The sequence below is a fragment of the Symphalangus syndactylus genome, chromosome 13 (assembly GCF_028878055.3).
Source record: "Symphalangus syndactylus isolate Jambi chromosome 13, NHGRI_mSymSyn1-v2.1_pri, whole genome shotgun sequence".
NCBI lineage: Eukaryota > Metazoa > Chordata > Mammalia > Primates > Hylobatidae > Symphalangus > Symphalangus syndactylus.
In genome coordinates, this window is record NC_072435.2 from 56,993,264 (window position 1) to 57,012,521 (window position 19,258).

The window sequence follows — 19,258 nt, forward strand, 5'->3', positions numbered from 1 at the left end:
TGGAAGTTCACAGGATGCAGTCGGGCAGTCTCGGTGGGGTGTTTGTCTTGGCCCAGGAATTGAACCCACAAACCCAGGGCATTTCCGCTGGGACAAGGCAGGGGGCTGACCTGGCCACGGCCTCCTCGATGCTACGGGAGGTGACCTGCCCCATCCAGAGGGCAGCTCTGTGGGCCCAGGGCCTGCCCCACGGGCCTTCACTGTGTGTGACCCAGATGTAGTCCAACTCTGCCCTTGGGGGACACCAATGCCACACAGCTCAGTGCGGGTGGTAGGTGTGGGGGGTGCTGCTGGGGGTCTGCTCCATTCCCTTACACAGCGATCCTCCAGACCCCAGGCTGGGTCTGGGCAGCGAAGCCCAGTGGTGGGTAGGAGTGGGGCTGGGGGAGGACCTGCCTCCCATGGTCTGAGACGAGCCTAGCTGGGCTTGGCCTGTTGGCCCCAGACACCCCTGCCAGGCCTGAGGCCTGTGCTTGCCCCAAGAGTCAGCATGAACCAGGCAGCACCACAGGATGGGAGACCCAGCTCAGGCCTTTCGCAGTGCCACGTGGGGCCTGGGGACTTGCCCCCAGGCCTGGCCACTTTCTAGACAGAATTGGGGCTGCTGAGTTGGGCCAGTGAGCTGGCCAGGATGCCAGCTGTGGAGATGCCACTCAGGTCCTGCCCAGGCCGCAGCAGGGCTGGGCCATCCCCGGTCTCAGCACAGGAGACTGAGGGGTAAGACAATGGCTTTCCCACCAAACACCCACTAGGCCTTGGCCCCCCGTGCTGCGTCAATCTGCCGCCCTGCTCCCCGTGGCCTGGTGCTGCCTCTGGCTCCCTGATGGGCCCGGCACTGCCTGCTGACCATGTTGAACTCCTCAGCCTGATGCTTGGGTGTACAGGGTTGCTGGGTTCAGTGGGCCCCCACCCCTCACAGGCCGCAGAGCTCTGCTTCGCTGCTGGGAGCTTCAGCCCCTTGCAGCCTGGGCTCTGACTTCCTGGACATCTGGATTTCACAACTGCCCGTGGATGTCTGACACTACCACTTGATGTGATGGTGACACAGTTCACAGTGACACAGTTCACAATGACACAGCCCACCTTGGCACAGCTACAGAGTGGGAGGCCAGCCCCGTACGTGGAGGATATGAGAGACTCTGGCCCACCTGAGAGGCTGTGCCTGGCGGAGGGCTCTCCGTGGAGGGTAGAGGAGCTGTGCTCACAGATACCAGGTGAATACACCGCAGGCCACGCTCACCTACCAAATCCTCCTGCTGGATCTGAAACACTGATCATTCATTCGAGTGACTAGTGGTATTTAAAACTAAGCAAGAAATTCTCATCCCCAGAATGAAGGAAGGAGGAGGAGTGGTGCCCCTTGGGCGACTGCTTCGTGGAGGCTGGATTGGATTTGACAGTTAACCGGGGATGCTTCCTATGGCTGAAGAGTCAGAAAGAATAAGAAGGGACGCAGCGAGCACTGGGCCCCATCCCTTCCTGCACCTCCTTTGTGGTTTTCACAGGCGCACGGGAATTCACGCCCTCACTCCCTCTTCCTTTTACCCACAAGGGCCCGCTGGCCATACCCTCTGGCGCTCTTCTGTCCTCGCCCACCCATCTGCCTGGAGACACCTGTATATTCATACTCAGGGGGGCAGCTCCTTTTTGTTTGTTTTTTGAGACAGGGTCTCACTCCATCACCCAGGCTGCAGTGCGGTGGTGTGATCTTGGCTCACTACAACCTCCGCCTCCCAGGTTCAAGCGATTCGATTCTCGTGCCTCAGCCTCCCGAGTAGCTGGGATTACAGGCGTGAGCCATCACGCCCAGCTAATTTGTGTAATTTTAGTAGAGACAGGGTTTCTCCATGTTGCCCATGCTGGTCTTCCAACTCCTGACCTCAAGTGATCCGCCCGCCTCCCAAGTGCTGGGATTGTGTGAGCCACAGCCTGCTGCTTTTTAAGCAAAGCAATTCCACACAAAATGCTGTTTTCCTCGGTAGCCACTAAACCAGGTGAGTCCGATCAGCACTGTCACCCCATCACAGACTTATTGCCTTTTGGATTTTCTGTCTTGTCTTCCTTTTCGGGCACATCTGGGGTCCCCCTGCTTGCACTCATGCGTTTGACAAGCTCTCTTCCTGTTGGATGCATGAGGGTGTGGGGCTGGGGCCTGGCACTGCCCCCAGCGTCCCTCCGTGGTTCCTCAGCCTCTGGTGGGGGCTCTGGAGGCTGGACTAGGCACCATCTGCAAAGGCCTGCCCACAGTCTGCCTCATCTGAAAGTGACAGTGGCTGAGGGCCCCTCTGAAGCAGCACTTGGGCCAGCGATCGAGGCTGCAACTCATCCCAGCAACGGGCTGTGGGGCCACAGGGACTGTTTAGTCGATTGCCGAGCCGAGTTCTGAGGCCACATTCTGGAGGCTCCAGATCTTTCTTTCCTTTTTTCCTTGAACACTGAGGGCACACTGGGCAGCTGCCAGCTCTCTGTGGGTCCTTAACAGAGGGCACTCCGTGTCTAACCAGATGCCACGGTCCAGAGCTGGCCGGGCCTGCCCTCGAGTGGACTCTGCCTTGGGAGAGCAGGGGTCTATCCTTGGCCTGTTTGGGGCTTAAGTAAGGTACCTGGCCAGCAGGCAGCAGAGCTGGGGCTGGGCTCGGGGCACTGTGGGTCTGGGACCTGCATCCTGGACTCTGAAGCCTTGCTCTACTGGGCTATCCCCTCTGCCTGCGGTAAGCCCACCTGGCTCCTGGAGGACGCCTGAGCTCCCCTACACAGGGGGCTGCCTTGGGCCTGCCTCTCTCTGGAGGTCTGTATAGCTGTGGGTGGGAGGCAGTGGGTGAGGGTGGGGGCAAGCTGGGGGGCTGGACTATGTCCTGGGCTTGGCCAACACGAGGTGATCTCTGACCTCCACCCAGATGGAGGGACTCCAGGCTGCAGAAGGTGGCTGGAGCCTGTGTGCTGAGGGCGGGCCCTGGCCAGACGATCCAGCTGTGAGTGCAGGGCCACTGTCCTGTGCTGCTGCAGCCCTGGCCCCAGCCCAGACCTGATTTTCCACCTCTGTGAATTTGTGGCGGCACCAAATGACCGAATTGGCTGGAGACTGTTCTGTTGCTTATAACCAAAGATGCAGAACCCGGGTGCCTTGGGGGACCAGCTGTGCCTGGGCCGGTGTGGGCAGGGAAAGCCCCTCTGCACTGCAGGCTGGAGCCTGGCAGCTGCCGAACAGATCTCAGTCAGAGTCGTGGGAGCCATGTGTCTGTAGAGGGCCAGGCCTAGGGGGTGGCCGGCACATGGTGATCCCATAGGAACCTGCCCAGGCTCTGGAGAATCCAAGAATTACAGCAGGGGTGCTGTGTTGAAGCCCTGGAAGGCTTGAAGCAAGAACATGACAAGACCACATCCCTCAATTCTCTCCTCTGGGCAAAGGTGACAAGCCAGGACCTCCCATCACTGCTGGGAAACGGTTTCTATTGTTGCAGGGCAGAGAGCTGGGGTTTGATCCTGTGGGTGCTGGACTCCACCCCTGCCAGGGCTATGGAGGACCCACGGGTCACTCGGCAGGAGCCTGGCTGAGCGGGATGGGGACAGCGGGAGGTGCCCAGGGGGAACTCCTGAAAGCTGGCCTTGTTGGGAGGATGCTGGCTCCCCTCCAGGGGACCTCCTCTGCCCGCCCTGCCAGCCATCAACGGCATGCAGTGGGAGGTCAAGAGGTACCAGTGGGGCTTGTGCAGGCTGCCTGGGGTTGGGAGGGGTGGGGGCAGGACAGGTTGGCCTACGCTGGCCACTGGGAGACAGAAACACCAGGCCCATCCTGGCCTCAACATGGCCATCACGGTGGTGACTGTGACCCCTGCAGGGCACTGCCACAGGCCAGGCGGCCTTGCACGTACTTTGCACAGCTTAACTCAGTCTCCATGAGTCGCTGCTTCCCCATTTACAGATGCGGAAACGGCCACCCAGAGGAGGGCTTTCCATCCACGGTCACAGCGCGCTGAGTGGGACGTGAACCTGCTCGGACCTCATGCCAGTGTCCAGAGTGGGTTGAGCCCTCCCTGGAGTAGACACCGCTTAAAGACAAAGCAGGAGACAGGCTGGTGTGCTGGCAGCCAGTGGAGATGCGCAGGTGGAGGCCACCAGATCGGGGGGCCTTGGCCTGAGCCCCCTAATTCCTGGTTCTGTCTGTCCCTGTCTGGTGGTCAGCCTTGTTTCCTAGGAGTGACCCTGGAGACCTGATGCCACTGGAATCTCAGGGACTAAGCATCCGGAGTGTGGACAGATTCAAGTCACGCAATGCAGGCCCGGTTCCTGCAGGCACCTGCCACACAGCAGCGCCCCCAACGCCACGTCAGGTGCGCCTCCCCCCACTGCCCCGCTGCTCACCTGGCTTCATGGCACCCATGACGGCGCGGGAGCTCCGCAGCACCGCCTCGTAGATGGCCTTCTGGTCTGCAGTGAACTTGCCATTGGCAGGAAAGGAGCAGGTGATGTCGGAAGCGAAGCAGTAATACTCACCGCCCATGTCGAACAGGCTGCAGAGATAGGAGGGCAGGGCAGGTGGGTACTGGGGTACCACCACCCCTCTTACCCTTACTGCTCCCCACCTGTCCTGGATTCGAGGGCAGCTGGCCCGGGTCCTGGATGCAGCTCCCCCTCACAATGAGACTGGTGTGGGGAACTGCCACCTGGTGTCTCCCACGGGTGCGTGGGCAGCAAAGAAACCCGAAGCCATCCTGGAAGACCTGTGTCTTCCAGGGAAAAAGGGGTTCAGGGCTCAGCCCAGGCAGGGAAGACTGAGGGGAGTGGGGCTGTCCTATGCAGATGACCCCTGCCCCTGTGGCCTGGCCTCCAAGAGCTCAGCTGTGAATTGCTTGGAGAACTAAGGAGAGGCAGAGATGCCCCAGGACCCCGCCCGCTGCGTGGCCTCCACCCGGCACCCCAACAGGCCCTCCCAGGTCTCCCTGCATCCAGCACAGAACACAGGCTGAAGCCTTGCTTGTGGGAAGCAGAGGAGGAGGGGGCTGGGCAGGGGCCCCAGATGGGATGCATGGCCTAGAACTCGGGGCCTGAATCACACCACCTGCTTCTTCCGGGACCCAGAGCATCTGGGCACTCAGTCGGCGGCTAGGGCCTCTGGCTCTGCTGCAGCTCTGGGGCCCCCTAGCCGGAGGGGTGTGCCCGACACTACCCCTCTGCCCACGGGGGTGGGACGGACATATTGTGCCAGGGTCCAAGGGGAGGGCAGGGAGGAAGTGCCAGATAGCCTCATGTCCAGCAAGGCTTTCCCAGGGCCTGCTGGCCACGTGCCCCCGAAGCTAGGTGGGCCCCCTCACCGGGTCCACCTGCACCCTGGCACCCTCTGGTGGCAGGCGGAAACCAGCAGGACGCAGGCAGGGGTGTGAAGAATGGGGCAGAGGTACCAGCTGTCCAGGACGGGAGGGGCCTGGGGGCCAGCAGAGAGGCAGGACGGCATGGGACAGTGTGGGACAGATGACAGGAGGCCTGCTGAGGCAGGAGGACAGTGGCTGGGGCTGCCCTCTGGATGCCCCATGGGAGGGACCCTTGGCACAGCAGGGCCCGAAAGGAGTAAGGCCTGTCCTTGCTGTGCAAAGGACCTCGGGGCCCTCTCTGGGCAACGGCAGAGAAGCAGCCTCCCGCTCATCCTGTGGTGTGGAAGGGACAGGATACGGGAAGGGCTGCTGGATCCAAACCTGGCTCTCAGGACTCCCCGGAAGCAGCCCAGGTGGACAAGGCTGGGCCTGGCTGAGGGGGTGGAGGGGCACAGGTGGTGTCCCTTTCCATCCCATCCCACCTAGCACCTCGGGAGGCTGCAGGCAGCAGACACAGAGCGGAACCCTTGGGTCCACCAGCCCCTTCACAGGTCATGGCCAAGTCACGACACTGATGGTGATGACCCTGGCTGGGGAAGGCTGGTCCAGCCCTAGGACCAGAGCCCACCACGTCTGCAGGGTTCAGAACCAGAGCCAGGAGGGCTGAGGAAGTGCAGCTGCCCCTCTTTGGCTCCACCCTGGGCTTCCCATGGGGTCCATCTGTAGCTGGGTGAGTCCTGACAAGTCTGAGGCCAGGGGCACAGCCGCGGTTTCCGTCACAAGGGCCTCTCACCCAAACCCCAGCTCTCACGGTAAACACAGCCACTCCACAAACATTCCAGAAGCTGCCTGTGCGCCTGCCTGTGGGGGGTCCTGTCCCATGGGAGGGAGCCAGCGCGTGGAGGACCCTGGCCCCACGTGGAGCAGGGCCATGTGGCTGGACAGGCAGCGTCAGCCGCCCCATGGAGGCAGATTTCTAAAGGAAAAACTTGAACGCACGGCCAGGACGCTTTGCTGAAATCCAAAGTCCCCAGCCGGGCACTTTTTAATCTCCTGTCTTTTCTGATTGCAAAACACCATAAGCAGTGTCAACAGGGCAGAAAGGTCCAGATAACAGCTCAGGTGACTCTCAGTGTTGGGGGAGGGGCCCCGCCTGCACGACAGGGAGCTTCAGGGTGGGTCAAAGTCACAGGATCTCTGGATGCAGTGGGCTGCTTGGGCCAACAACTGCCTGGAAGTTTACTCCTGCACAGGACCTAGGCTTCCCCACGGCTGGCCAGGAGGGCGGGGCACATGGAAGCTCTAAACTGAAGGGAAACTGAGGCTCAGATCACAGGTCCAGGAAAGCCCTGAGTCAGGAGGGTAAACAACTCGAAGCCCAGCAATGGGTTCTTCGGTCCTGGCGGCAGCGCTCAGCCTTCAGGACCTCAGTTTTTCCATCTGTAAAATGGGACCCCCCCACTGCTGTAGCTCTGGGGAGTGGAGCCGTATGGACCACGGCCCAGTTTTGCCTGGGGACAGCTAAGCGTTTTCATTTAGGTTCCCCAGAGTCGACCAAGAAAAATGGTTTGTGGTTTGTTGGTTTTAGAACATGCAAGAATAGCCTGGGCAGAGAGGACAGGGCCAGGAGTATAGGGGACACGGATTCCTAGGAGGTGCCAAATCAGAAGGTGACCCTGCAACAGCAGCTGGGGCAGAAAGTCCTACCGGACTGTGCTGATACAAAAGAAAAAGCAGAAACTGAACTATTGTTTAAAAAACAACAACAACAACAACCAGGAAGCCCACAAGAATACCCCGAACGATGGAATCATCTAGGAGTGTAAAAACAAGACTGTTCTCCAGTGCAGACCAGACTCGGATCTCAGTTCCCCAAACTCTCGCCAGCAAAGCAGAAAGACCACGGGATGGTGGGTGCCTGGATATCATCCGCCAGCCTGACTTTATCTTCCAGCTTGTAGGAGACTGTAACTGCATTTCTTGTTTGAAAATGATCCGCTTTCTGGAGAGGGAAGTATACACCCAGCCAGCCAGCTCCATCCCGCCCAGCGAGGCTTGGGTACGGAGCTGAAGTCTATTTTCGTGCTCCTCTCAGTTCCCTATCTTTTTCTGCGTTAAAAAAAAAAAAAAAAAAAAAAAAATCCCCCTAGAGTTTCTGCACACATAAGTTATTCAGATGCAAGTTTTTCTGGAATCCAGGGACGAAAGCCATGGCTTTGATAAATCATCTCCCTCCCACTCCTCTGTGTCCACTTCATCCATCCTCTGAATGCAAACCGACAACGGAGAATTCGGTCATACGTTGGCTCAATCAACAACAGGGAACGCAGGATCCCTCCTTCCTGGCTGTCTGGGGACCCTACCATCTTTGGCCGAGTGAGTCTGTGATAATACAAGACATCTGGGAGACAGGACGCATCTCCAAGCAACGTGCTGGGGTCTCACTCCCCACATGTGTTCTGAGGGCTCTGTTTCTGGCTCCTTCTGGGTAGCTTTGGGCCCGGGCTACCTGCCACCATTGGCCCACCCAGACCCTCCCTGGGCCCCACGGCAGGGACCCGCCAGCCCAGAGGCAGAAGGCCTCCAAGATGGGTCGGCCAGTGACAGAAGGCTTGGGAACAGTTTTCTGGGGGAAATGCTGCAATGTTTATATGACAGCCACTTTGGACTTGGTTTGCAGTTTCATTTGAATCTCCTGAGTAGTGGCACGGCTCTTAGCTGTTCAATCCAACAGTTTACAGGCGCTCATATTCGGGGCTGCAGGAGCACTGCAGACTCCGATGTGCAGCTGCCCTGGTCGGTGTCCCAGGCCAGGCTGGGGGATTGCTGAGCGGCAGGAAGCCCTTGCTTCTGCTCAGTGTGAGACAGAAAGGGAGGCGTACGGGTCACTCTTCCCTTCGTGTGCCGCAGTGGGCGGCCCCTGCAGACACGGTGGCGAGCTGTGGTCTCCAGGGTGCACGGGCCAGCTGCCTGCTCCCAGCCAGGCCTTACAGATGGAGTGCCAAGCTCCAAGTGTGGCCAGCAGGGGCAAAGGCCACCACTCAGAGTCTTTGAGGCTCCCCATGCCATGGCCTAACCCACCAAGGGGACCTCTCTCCAGTGCCTTCCTGGGCATCTCTGCTCCCTTCCCATGTGATGGCCACTCCTCCAGGGCCTCGGCAGACAGGAAAGCTGCCCATGACGCCAGCCCATGACAGCAGCAGCTTCTGGTTCCCAGAGCCAGCAATCCCTGGTGCACGCAGTGGGTGATGGGAGTAGCTGCGTGCTGTGGGCCTCCTGGGTGTCTGGAGGGAACTGGCATTGCCATTTTATGCATGACATGGACAAAGGCATGGCACCAGTGAGGTCCCCGGGTCCCAGAAGAGCACTGTGGGGTGCCTCGTCCAGAGGTGGGTGAGACACAAGGACAGCTGCCAGGAAAGCACAGTGGGGTGAGGCCCGGGCGTCAGGGCAGTGGCCTTGGCAGGCGGGAGAGAGAGTCACACGCGCAGCACATGCTGCATTTTGCTTTTTTTTGGTGACCAGTGTCTCATGATGTCTGGGAGCACCCAGGATGTCTGGACAAGTGCTGTTCAAACTGTGGGTCATGACGTCAGCTGAGGAGGGTGCAGCCACGAAGCACAAACAAGAGACAAACCGAAAACGCGTGGGCAGGTGTCTGCTCATAACCAGGCCTGTCCATGTGTATGAGGACGGGTGAGAATGGAGAGCACGCTTCTAACGGGGATGGGATGGGATGGCCACACCTGTGGGTCTGGACCCTCCTGAGGGCATTCTGGGGTCCCAAGAGCATGTCTTTAAGACCGCAGAGTGCTCAGGGCAGGGCTGGCTGGTGACAACAAGTCTCCCTCGGAGGAAACAGCAAGGTGGTGGGGGAGAGCTGGGCTGGGCCAGGCAGCAGAGAGCAGGCCTGGGGGCAACGCTCTACCCTGGAGCTCACCAAGGCATCGGGCCCCAGGTGGAGCGGGGCAAGGGGGTCCCCAGGAGCTTGCCACCTGTGGGGGCCGCAGCGCGACGGTGGCAGACAGACTCAGGCTGAGTAGACAGCAGGAGTGAGTAGGCTCGCCACATCCCAGGCTGCAGGGCCCATGTGAGGCCAAGGTGGCTGCTGAGGTCCTGGGTGAGCAGGCACCCCACAGCCTGCAGGGGCAAGGGCTCGCCATTATCTAGGCAGGGAAGGAGGGGAAGAGGGCACTGGTGGCTGCTGAATGTGAAGGCTGGGACAGGTCTCTCCGCCTAGCCAGGCTGGCCACCCACCCCCCATGCCCAGGAGCAACACAAAGACCAGGCCCAGCAGGGGAGAGGCCTGGCCCATCGTCCTGAGACAACACTGCCCTCTTCTGGCCAGTGCTGGAAGGACCGGCTCGCTGCCTACCAGCTGCATCCTGACTGGGGCAACCAAGGCCTGGGGCATCCTGGGACACGTGCTCTAGAAACTCTGCAAGGGGCCACAGTAGATTAAGGCCCCCCCCTCCAACCCCCACCACATGATCAGGAAGTGAGGGAGGCAGGAGGAGTGTCCCAGCTGCTTTCCCAACCAGAGCCCTCCACCTCTGCCCTGTGGGGTGAGCCTCTCTGGGACCTGGGGCAGCCTCAGGCCCGGAGTGCTGCAAGGGGTGGGCCCTCTCTGGGCGCACTGCTTCCCAGAATCATGGACCATGCACCCCCTGCCCTAGCTGTGAAGCTTGCTGGCCTGCAGTGGCTCTGGTGCCCACAGCCCAGGCTGTTTGTGGAAGGACCGGGCAGCACATGGGGGCTCAGAAGATGACCAGGAGGAGCAGGGGGATGAGTCCTGGCCACCTGTGTGCTCACACAAACCTGCTCAGGGCTGGAGTGAGTGGGGAGGGGTCTTCTGGGGTCTCCCACTTAGGAATGGCCTCCAGTGATCTCAGGCACCTCGATCCGTGTGAACATGTTGAAAGTGTTAATTAGCAAGTGTGCTGCGCTTTTGTAACCCTGCTCTTGAAGGTCTGCCCAGGGGGGTTTATAAAGGAAAACAAAAAAGCAGCGAATGGCCCCTCTGGTACAGTGACTTGGAGATGGGGTTCATGGCAAACCCCAGGATCACAGCGGGAAAAGACTCTGAGAACAATAGCAAAACCCCCAGAGGCTTGGCGGCTACAGGCCCCACATGGGGCCGCTTGGCTCTGAACCAGGCTGAGGGTGTATGCAGCCACCACAAAGTCCCGCCCCTCACCCCTGCGTGCATGCGAGTGGGTGGGGCGGGATCACGCCCAGAGAAGCGGGAAGGGGCTCGGGGGCGGCTGGCTGGGGGTGAGGGACGGCCCTCAGGATGTCTGTCTCAGTCCTTGGCTGACAAGCCTGACCTGAAGCAGGAACCAGGGTGTCTGGTTCACAGGCCCTCTCAGGCCATGACTGTGGCCAACAGTGGACTCAGCCTAGCTCCAGGGAAGCTGCTGGAAGGGTAAAGACGGAGGAGTAGGAGGGGGGCCTAGCCAGCCCCAAACCCCGCTTGGTGTACACATCATGGAGGACACTTTTGGGCTGAAGACACAGAACAGGGCAACCATGGGACGGGAGCTGTCTGAAAATAAACCAGGCCTGGCCGGAGCTCTGCCTGTGGCTCGCACCTCCAGCCTGTGCTGCAGAACCAGCTGCTGGAAGTGGGCATCGGGGCCTGGCCTGCCCAGCTCGGTGAGGACACCGGGGCTGCTGCTCTTGCCCGAAGAGGGCCCACGCTGTGCCAGGTGGCCACTGCAAGAGAGGGAGGCAGGGGCTTGCCCTGTGATCACTGCCATGCAGCACGGCCTCGGTCAGTTCCCTGTGTGTGTATCCATGTGTGTGCGTGTTGGGGGAGTGCTCGTATCTGGGACTGTGGAGAGAGGGATGGAAAAGGCTGGCCTCCTCTTAGTACCCCCACCCTTCTCCAGTACAGCTGTATAATCTGGTTGCCCTGGACCAGCTCTGATTCCCCACAAAATCCCATTCCTAGACGCTAAAATATCTCTGGGGTGTCTTCCCCCAGTCAAAGGACTAAAACCCACAACAGGCCACTGCAGCAGGCGCACTGCTCTGGGAGGCGCTCGGGTTCGGGGGAATTCTACGCTGGGCTCATGCTTTAGTTTCATACCTTAGGATGAAGTATCGTGGCTTTTATGTTGGGATAACAGACTGATTTATTATTTACCGAACGCAGTAGGCGCTCAGCAGATCAATTTCAATACAACAATGGATTATAAATGCCTCCAGCAATCTGGCAGTAGCAGTAATCAACAAAACATGTTGTTCTAAATGCTGCATAATAAATTGACTACAATAAACTCATAATTATTCTACTGGCTACATTTCAAAGTTAGCACTAGAAAAATCAAATCACCAATTTGGACTTGGCATTAACATCCTCGGATCACTCCTGCCTCTACAGCTGCAGCCGGGAGATGCAGGTGCCATGTGCTGTCCCAGAGGGCCGAGGCCACAGCATCTGGGATTATCCCAGGACCCTCTCCAGGGCAGATAAAGAGGGTCATAAAGGAGCAGCCACTTCTTCTGGGGTGTGCTGAGCCCACGGAGGAGAAAAGCATGGCCAAGTGGCTCTGGCACAGGGCTCTCCAGCCATCCAGAAATGCCCCCTGGACTGTGGGGACCCACTGATGTGCCCTCTGCCCTGAGACTGGGTTCCCATGTCCTGTCCTCCAGGCCCAGCCAGAATGGGCTACAGGGTTAAAGAGCTTTAGAAAAGGTTTCAGGGCTGGGCACCGTGGCTCACATCTGTAATCCCAGCACTTTCGGGAGGCCGAGGCAAGAGGATCACTTAAGCCCAGGAATTCCAGACCAGCCTGGGCAACATGGTGAGACCCTGTCTTTTTAATATTAAAAATAAAAAAATTGGCTGGGCATGGTGGCTTGTACCTGTAGTCTCAGCTACTCGGGAGGCTGAGGTGGGAGGATCTCTTAAGCCCAGGAGTTTGAGGCTGCAGTGAGCTATGATTGTGCCATTGCACTCTACCCTGGGAGACAGGGCAAGGCTGTCTCTTAAAAAGTTTCAGGAGGCCAGGTGGTGTCTGGAGCCACTGGTGGGTCCATGGTGTGGGGGCAGGGCTGCCACCCTCTCCTGCTCTAGTCCCCTGTCCAGCCAAGTCTGAGTTTGCCAATTCCTTCCCTAAGTGCCTCTGGCCTCACACCTGGGCCTGGTGCCCTCCTTGTGTCAGAGTTCCTTGGCCAACACATGGGGTGAGGTGCCTACATCGCAGGATCAGGGTAAGGAGTGGGTGAGAAAATCCACAGAGATCCAGAGGAAGGGCCCGGTCACCTTGTGGCCCCAGGCATGTAGGAGGAGAGCTGAGCTCTGCTCTGAGCCTCCCAGCCCCGAGCATGGTGGCTACCCAGTGGGGAGTGGACTGGCCCACCATTTGTGGGGCTCACTGTGGTGGCAGAGTGAACCAGGATCCGTGGAGCCAGTGCTGTCGGGTAGGCCAGGGAGTCCACTGAGGCCCAGCGCGCAGTGGGCGGCAGTTCCACTGGCCTGCCTCCGCTTGCACCTTCAACCTGCCGAGTTCCTAACACAGCCCTACTGCGGCGGCATGTGCTGGCCCCACCCAAGGTCTGAGCTGGGCTCCTGCTAGCATGGCTCAAGCTGGAACAGCTCATCAGCTATGGACCTGGGTGAGCGGGGAGCCCGGGCAGTCTCAGCGGGCCATGTGCCCAAGGGCAGGGAGGGCCCCAAGACTGAGTGTGTTCCTGCAAATACTCGGCCTTGATGGCTCAACGCTCTCCGGGCAGCTGGTCATCTGGCCGTAGGTCTGGGCATGTGGGTTCCTGTCCTTCAGTGGGCATGGCTGGGGACTCTGGGGGGTGGGCTCCCCCCACTACCTGCGGTAGGGCGAGGCGGGGTCCAGGCCGGTAAGCAGCCATCACGGGAACTCCCGCTGGAAGAGCTGGCACATTGGGGTGGCTCCTCGATGGGGAGGTAGAGGCAGCCCAGCCGGGCGCTACGCAGGCCTGAGAACATGCCACGCTGCCGGGGGGGCAGAGGGCTCTGCGGGAGGCTTGTTCAAGTGCATCTGCCATAGAAGAAAGGGCACCAAAGAACCGGGAAGGACAAGGCACCTCCTCTGCTAGTCAGTGACCACAGTGAAATGTCTGGAGGCCAAGACAGGGCCTGCGTAGCTGTGGCTGAGCCCCAGGGCCCCAGCACTGGGGTAGCTCTCAGGAGCTCTGCACTGCCTGGGCTGGCCCTGGCTGACATCTGACGTGCAGGGCACAGGCAAAGAACGCGGAGGGACTGAGCAGGGGCCAGGCTGCAGGTACTCACACACCCCTTCCCCGCCCCGGGGCAGCGGCCCAGCTGCTCTGCCCTGCACACCGAGGGGCTGTGGGTAGGACTGCAAGTCCTCCAGTGAGAGAAGAGCCTACCTGAGGGGCGGAGGCTGCAGAGCCTGCCCACATCTCCTTGTCATGGCTTCTATGAAGAGCTGTGAGCACAGCAAGTCATGCTCAGGAAAGCCCTGCACACAGCCACAGGTCAGCACTGCTGACTTGCTGAACGCAGGGCCGCATGGGCCACGGGCTCCTACAGCAGGAGGATGGCAGGTTTCAGAGCATGGGAGGCTCCCTGGGGTCTTCCCAACTCCAGACCAAGGGGCCTGCCCTCCTGGCACCAAGACATAAAGATGCGAGCGTGGTGCCCCCTGAACGGAGAGGACAGCCTAGGCAGAGGCTGGGGATGGTTCAGGCCCCCTCAGAGAGCCCACAATCCCATGGCCCACAGGAAACCATCGGGGGCCCCTCTCCTGTGCCCTCTCTCTCAGTGCTCCCTGGGGGGTGCAGGCTTTTGGCCCTGGAGAAGGCACCACGCAGGCCGATGTCCTTGGCAGAGAAGTCTGGGCCAAGAAGCCCAGGGACTTGCTGTGGTCAGCCCTCTCAGGACAGGGACCCAGAGGCTTCTGGTCCATCTTGAAGTTGAGTCCAACCTTGGCCTGGCTGTTCACACACAGAGCCAGGGCCGCTGGCCCTACTTACCACATGTCCCCATTCTGGATCGTTCGGTCGTTGGGAGCTCCGGCGTGTCCGTAGTGCAGCACGGCTGAGTTCTCACCACTGCAAAGAGCCGGGAGAGGGTGAATCAAAGCCCATTCTTCTGCAGCAGGCTCTGGAGGAGGGGGTGGATGCCCGATCCCCTGCCCATGAGCAGCACGGTCCCCACCTCCAGCAGAGGCCCAGGCATGGCTGGACCAGGTCCATAGCCAGAGGTGAGGCCGGGGGATACGATGGCCCTGTCACCCCGCAGCCACATGGCTGGCAACCAGCCTCAGTCTGTGGCAGAGTCTCCCGGCTGAAAGCGTGGTTAGGTGGCTGCCCTCTGGGCTGGGATGTGGGCACCATGGGGGAGCACACGTAAAGCTTAGCAATGGGCCAGGTGCGGTGGCTCATGCCTGTCATGCCAGCAATTTGGGAGGCCAAGACGGGCGGATCACTTGAGCCCACAAGTTCAAGACCAGCCTGGGCAACATGGTGAAACCCCACCTCTACAGAAAATGCAAAAAAATTAGCCGGGTTAGGTGGCTCACAGCTGTAATCCCAGTTACTCGGAGGCTGAGCTAGGAGGATAACCCGAGCCTGGGAAGTGGAGGCTGCAGTGGGCTATGATCATGCCACTACACTCCAGCCGGGCAAAAGAGGGAGACCCTGTCTTTAAATTAAAAAAAGAGCAAAAAAGGGGAACAGCAGTTCCTGGGCCTGGAGAAGGGCCCTACGGAACCCCTTCTTTCCTGGTGGCCAAAGGGAAGAGGGCCTCTATGGAAAGGGCCCTGGCTGTCTTGGAGCTGCCCTGGCGTCCTGACCGGGCTGGAGAGACAGGAAACCAAGAGGATCCTCGCTCCTCTGCCAGAAAAGGCTTCCCTAATGAGCGATGCCTTTAAGAAAAAAAGGACTTTTAAGTCTGTCCAAAGCAGGGGAAAAACCCCCACCTGGGTGTAATATTTATGGCCCTGCTCAGGAGTCTCGGGAATCATAAAAGTACAAATAATGATTTTCTCTCCATCCACCAGAGAAGAACATTTCCAAGGACTGAGATTTCACATGTATTATTCATGCGCCGGGGACGTGCGCATTGGCAGAGCTGCCTGGCTCCATCCTGGCCGGGCAGGGGCCAGACCCGAGGGGCAGAGAGCAGGGAGACTGGCTGGGAGAGCCTGGGAGACGAGGGGGCCACGCCCACAGCCAGGACGCATGTGGGGGCAGACACAACCCAAGGGACACACGCCGCTGTGCATGGCCCACACAGCATGGCAATGATCCCATATCACAGTCATTTCTATCATGTGTGTGCCTCTAAGCACACCCAGCCATGTGTTGATGGCACACACCCAAGCACACACACCCACACAGAGCCCTGCCCCTCGCCACCATGTGCTATGAGCAGGCATACCAACAGTGACATGCACACCCACATACAGCAGCACTGGTCCCCACGCAGCCACACCCACACATAGACACACCGCCACCACTTTCTGCACTGACCCTTCCACACTCCATCCCTGCTGCATACAGAAGCTGCCCAGCCTGAGCTCACAGCCCAGTCCCCACATGCTCTGTGTGTGCCCATGTGGACGAGTGGCCTTCCTGTGCTTAGCTGCTGTGCTGACCAGCTGGGGACAGGAGGGAGGGGACGCCAAGCAGCCCCTCTGCAGTGGGCAGGCCATGCTGCCTCCTTCACCCAGTGCCAGGTCCTGCAGGCAGAGGCCACCTCAGCTCCTGGAGTCTTGGGAGGGAGGAGCGACTTCCAAGCTTGGGCCAGGCGCTGGTGTGGGTGTGTAAGTGAGCAAGTGTGGCTGAGCTGGGGGATGGTGGAGCCCCCCACTCACTAACTGCCCTACCTCCTCCCACTGGTCACCCCCAGGGGAGCCAGGGTGCCCCGCTTACCTGCCGCAGATGCAGGTGTAGGAGCTGTGGCGCATGCCACCCCGGGAGTAGCAGTAGTGCTCGAAGAGGCTGCAGGGGCAGAGATGCGTCAGAGTTGGGGCACCAGAGCAGGCACACCCCACTCCACAAGCCCCATAAACCCCAAGGGAAGGCCCTCGGCCCATGTCCTCCCCTGCTGTGGCCCCAAAATGGTCCAAGCTCTCAGTTTGAGTCTGTGAGGCTTACAGCCTGGGGGTCAGTCACAGGCTGCAGAATCTCAGAGGCCAGTGTGGAGTGACGGAGAAGCTGGGGGCCCAGCAGGGCGCAGCCACCTGCCAGAGGAGCTTGCCAGCCTCCACTGACTGCCATGGCAAGTGGCTTCCCAGGCACATCAGGAGAGATGGGACTCCCGGAGCCCGGGCCCCGGGGGAAGCTGGGCTGGGGCAGAGGCCACACATTTCTGCAGAGCTGGAGGAAGTGATTCCCTGTGACTCTGTGCCCAGTGGCCACCACCCACCCTGCCAGGAGGGGCTGGATGTACGGCCTGCGCTCACCCAGGGAGAGGGCACAGGAGCTGTGGGCAGAAGGGGCAAGGGACAGGCCTCCTACAGGTGGGGCAGGGCAGGGTGGTCTCCAGGGATGTGGGAGAGACAAGGCCTGGGGCACACATCCTGCTTCTCCCTCCTTGGAACGAGCCGCCTGCTGGCTGGGGCCTCTCCACAAGCTCCCACCCTGAGCAGGTGGGGCCACAGCCAAGTCTGGAGAGAAAGACAAGCCCTCTAGGATGGCGGATGGTAGCACAATCGCTGCACGGGTCTTTGAGCTCCAAGGGACTGAGCCATTCTGCCCTGGTCTTCCTCTACTGAACCTAGCTGGTGAGGGGTGTGGTGGTGCGGAGCTGCCCTCACCCCTTCCCTGAGGCCTCGGCCGTAGCTTTCCTGCCGGACCACAGCTGGTCCACCTGCCACCAGGTGAGACAGGCCCAGGTGGTCCCCACCCGCCCACCGCTGACCAGGGCAGTCGTTGCGGCCGCCCAAGGGCACGCCACATGGCAATCCTGCCCTGCATGTTCCAGGCCTGCCTTAAGGAACATCCGTACGGGGGAGTTTCATCTTCTAGGCACTGTCAACACAAATTATGTATAATTGTCATGATTGGATATTAAGCAGTTGTTATGCAGGAACGGCTGTGGTAGATTCAATCAGCTTTCAGACTTGCCTTCCAAACCTCACAGGATAATTGGGTATCTGCGAGTGAAATATTTCTTGAAAATAAAGAATTTCAGGAACTACCAGAGAGGCAAGGAAGCCATGCGCTCCGCTCCTCAGCCACCCCCGTATTCGTGGTGCAAGCGCTCAGGAGGCGGCTTCCACCTCACTCCTGGGAGTCTCAGCGCTGAGTTTCGCCACAGTCCAGGCACGTTCCTACCAAGGCAGGCAAGGCCAGTGCCCCACGTGGCAAGCCCTGTGCGCCAGGCCAGACAGGCGGCCTCAGAAGCCACTTCACACCTCTGTGGCGCCCTCCCAGAAAGTCCGAGAAGAGGCCTGACCCATGCCGTGGAACAGGGGTGCTCCCTTGGCTTTGGGAGATGTGATCCTGCACCGACAGAAGTGAACCTCAGAGGCCACATGGTCATTCTCGACATGATGGGGACAGCGGGCCTCTGTGGGACAAGTGACCTGCAGACAACCACGGGCTGCACTGGGACTGGCTGGCTTTGGAAAAGACAGCCAGAGGGACAGAGATGCCATCCACATGTGCAGAGGAACTCACATATTCTACAAGAAAGGAGCGGCAGGCTGGGCGCAGTGGCTCACATTTGTCATCTCAGCACTTTGGGAGGCCAAGGTTGGAGGACTGCTTGAGGCCAGGAGTTTAAGACCAGCCTGGGCAACACAGCGAGACCCCATCTCTTAAAAAAACAATCAATCAATACAATAAAAAAAATCGGAAAGGGGAGGCAGTGAGGAAACTTGACTCTCTCGCCTGCAGCAAGCTTCCCCCTGCATAACCCACTCAGTGGAGACAACTGTCTTTGAATGCCTTTGCTGCTTTTTAAGAAAAAAATAGTACTTTCAAGAAGGCACAGCTCACAGAAGCATCAAACTAAAGAAACGCTGACCCAGTTTTCACCTGCAAAGTGCAGCCCGACACTGGTCACCTTTGCCGGCCACGCTGACAACTCCACACACTATTCCATAGGAAGGAGTTGGAAAGAGGAGGAGCACCATGTGCTGGATATTCACGCCAGCCTAAAAGTGTCTGAAATGCTTCACAGTGGACTTCAGTCCTGAATTTTGTTTTAAATGACCTTTTCTGACGCAACTTGAGGACACACTGGTGCTTTGGTGGCAATAACAGGTGGGCAAAACGAGCCCACGTTTTCTGTAGACTTTGGGCTTGGGGTGTGGACGCACAAGGGCACCCAAGTTCTGGGCAGATGTGGCAGCACAGGGGGCCTGTGGATACGTGTGAGCCCAGCGCGGCACAGTTCTGATCTTCAAGTGGTGAGCACTGAGGGGTGGACGCTCCAAACTGGGGCCCATGCTTGATGTGGAGGCAACGTACGGCCCCGCACAGCTGGGCCAGAGCTCGGCGAGTGGTGCTGGGATGACCAGGAGCAAGTGTGGGCTATGAGTACAGGCTGACAGCCTGTCCCATGGATGACCAACATGCCATGGCAGTGGCAGCATCACAACTCCTCCAAGTGCGAGGCAGGAGGGGTCCAGCCAACTCATCCCTAGAGCAGGCTAGCTACTACCCACCCAAAATAATTAACACCTGGAACAGGCTCTCCAGCAGAGGGCAGCAGACAGCAAGACAGGGAGAGTGTCACCGCCCCCGCCGCCCGCGACCATCTCCACAGGCTCCTTCCATAAATTTATGACTCACATCGTGCAGCCCCGGACCAGCTGGGTCTAACAGCCCCTGCTCCCTCCTGCTCACCTGGAAGGCAGATGGGGTGGTGCACACACCCCAGCCAGGCTCAAGCCCAGTGCCCACCTCCTCCCCAGCTGCAGGGAGGGGCTTCCTGATTGGCTGAGAGGAGGCCGTGGTCTGCCTAAGTCCCAGGCAACGACATTGTTTTT

General features: G+C 59.5%; 1 protein-coding gene across 8 annotated transcripts in view; it reads right to left on the reverse strand.

The window, feature by feature from the left end:
• The window catches only part of PEPD (peptidase D), a 136,507-nt gene that overhangs the window by 10,174 nt on the left and 107,075 nt on the right, over positions 1-19,258 (reverse strand). For all 8 annotated transcript variants that reach the window (XM_055236219.2, XM_055236221.2, XM_055236220.2 and 5 more), the window contains 3 exons: positions 16,191-16,259; positions 14,289-14,366; positions 4,363-4,511 (listed from right to left, as the gene is read on the reverse strand). In XM_055236219.2, coding sequence (XP_055092194.1) covers positions 4,363-4,511; positions 14,289-14,366; positions 16,191-16,259 — 296 coding nt within the window. The remainder of the gene's footprint in view (positions 1-4,362; positions 4,512-14,288; positions 14,367-16,190; positions 16,260-19,258) is intronic.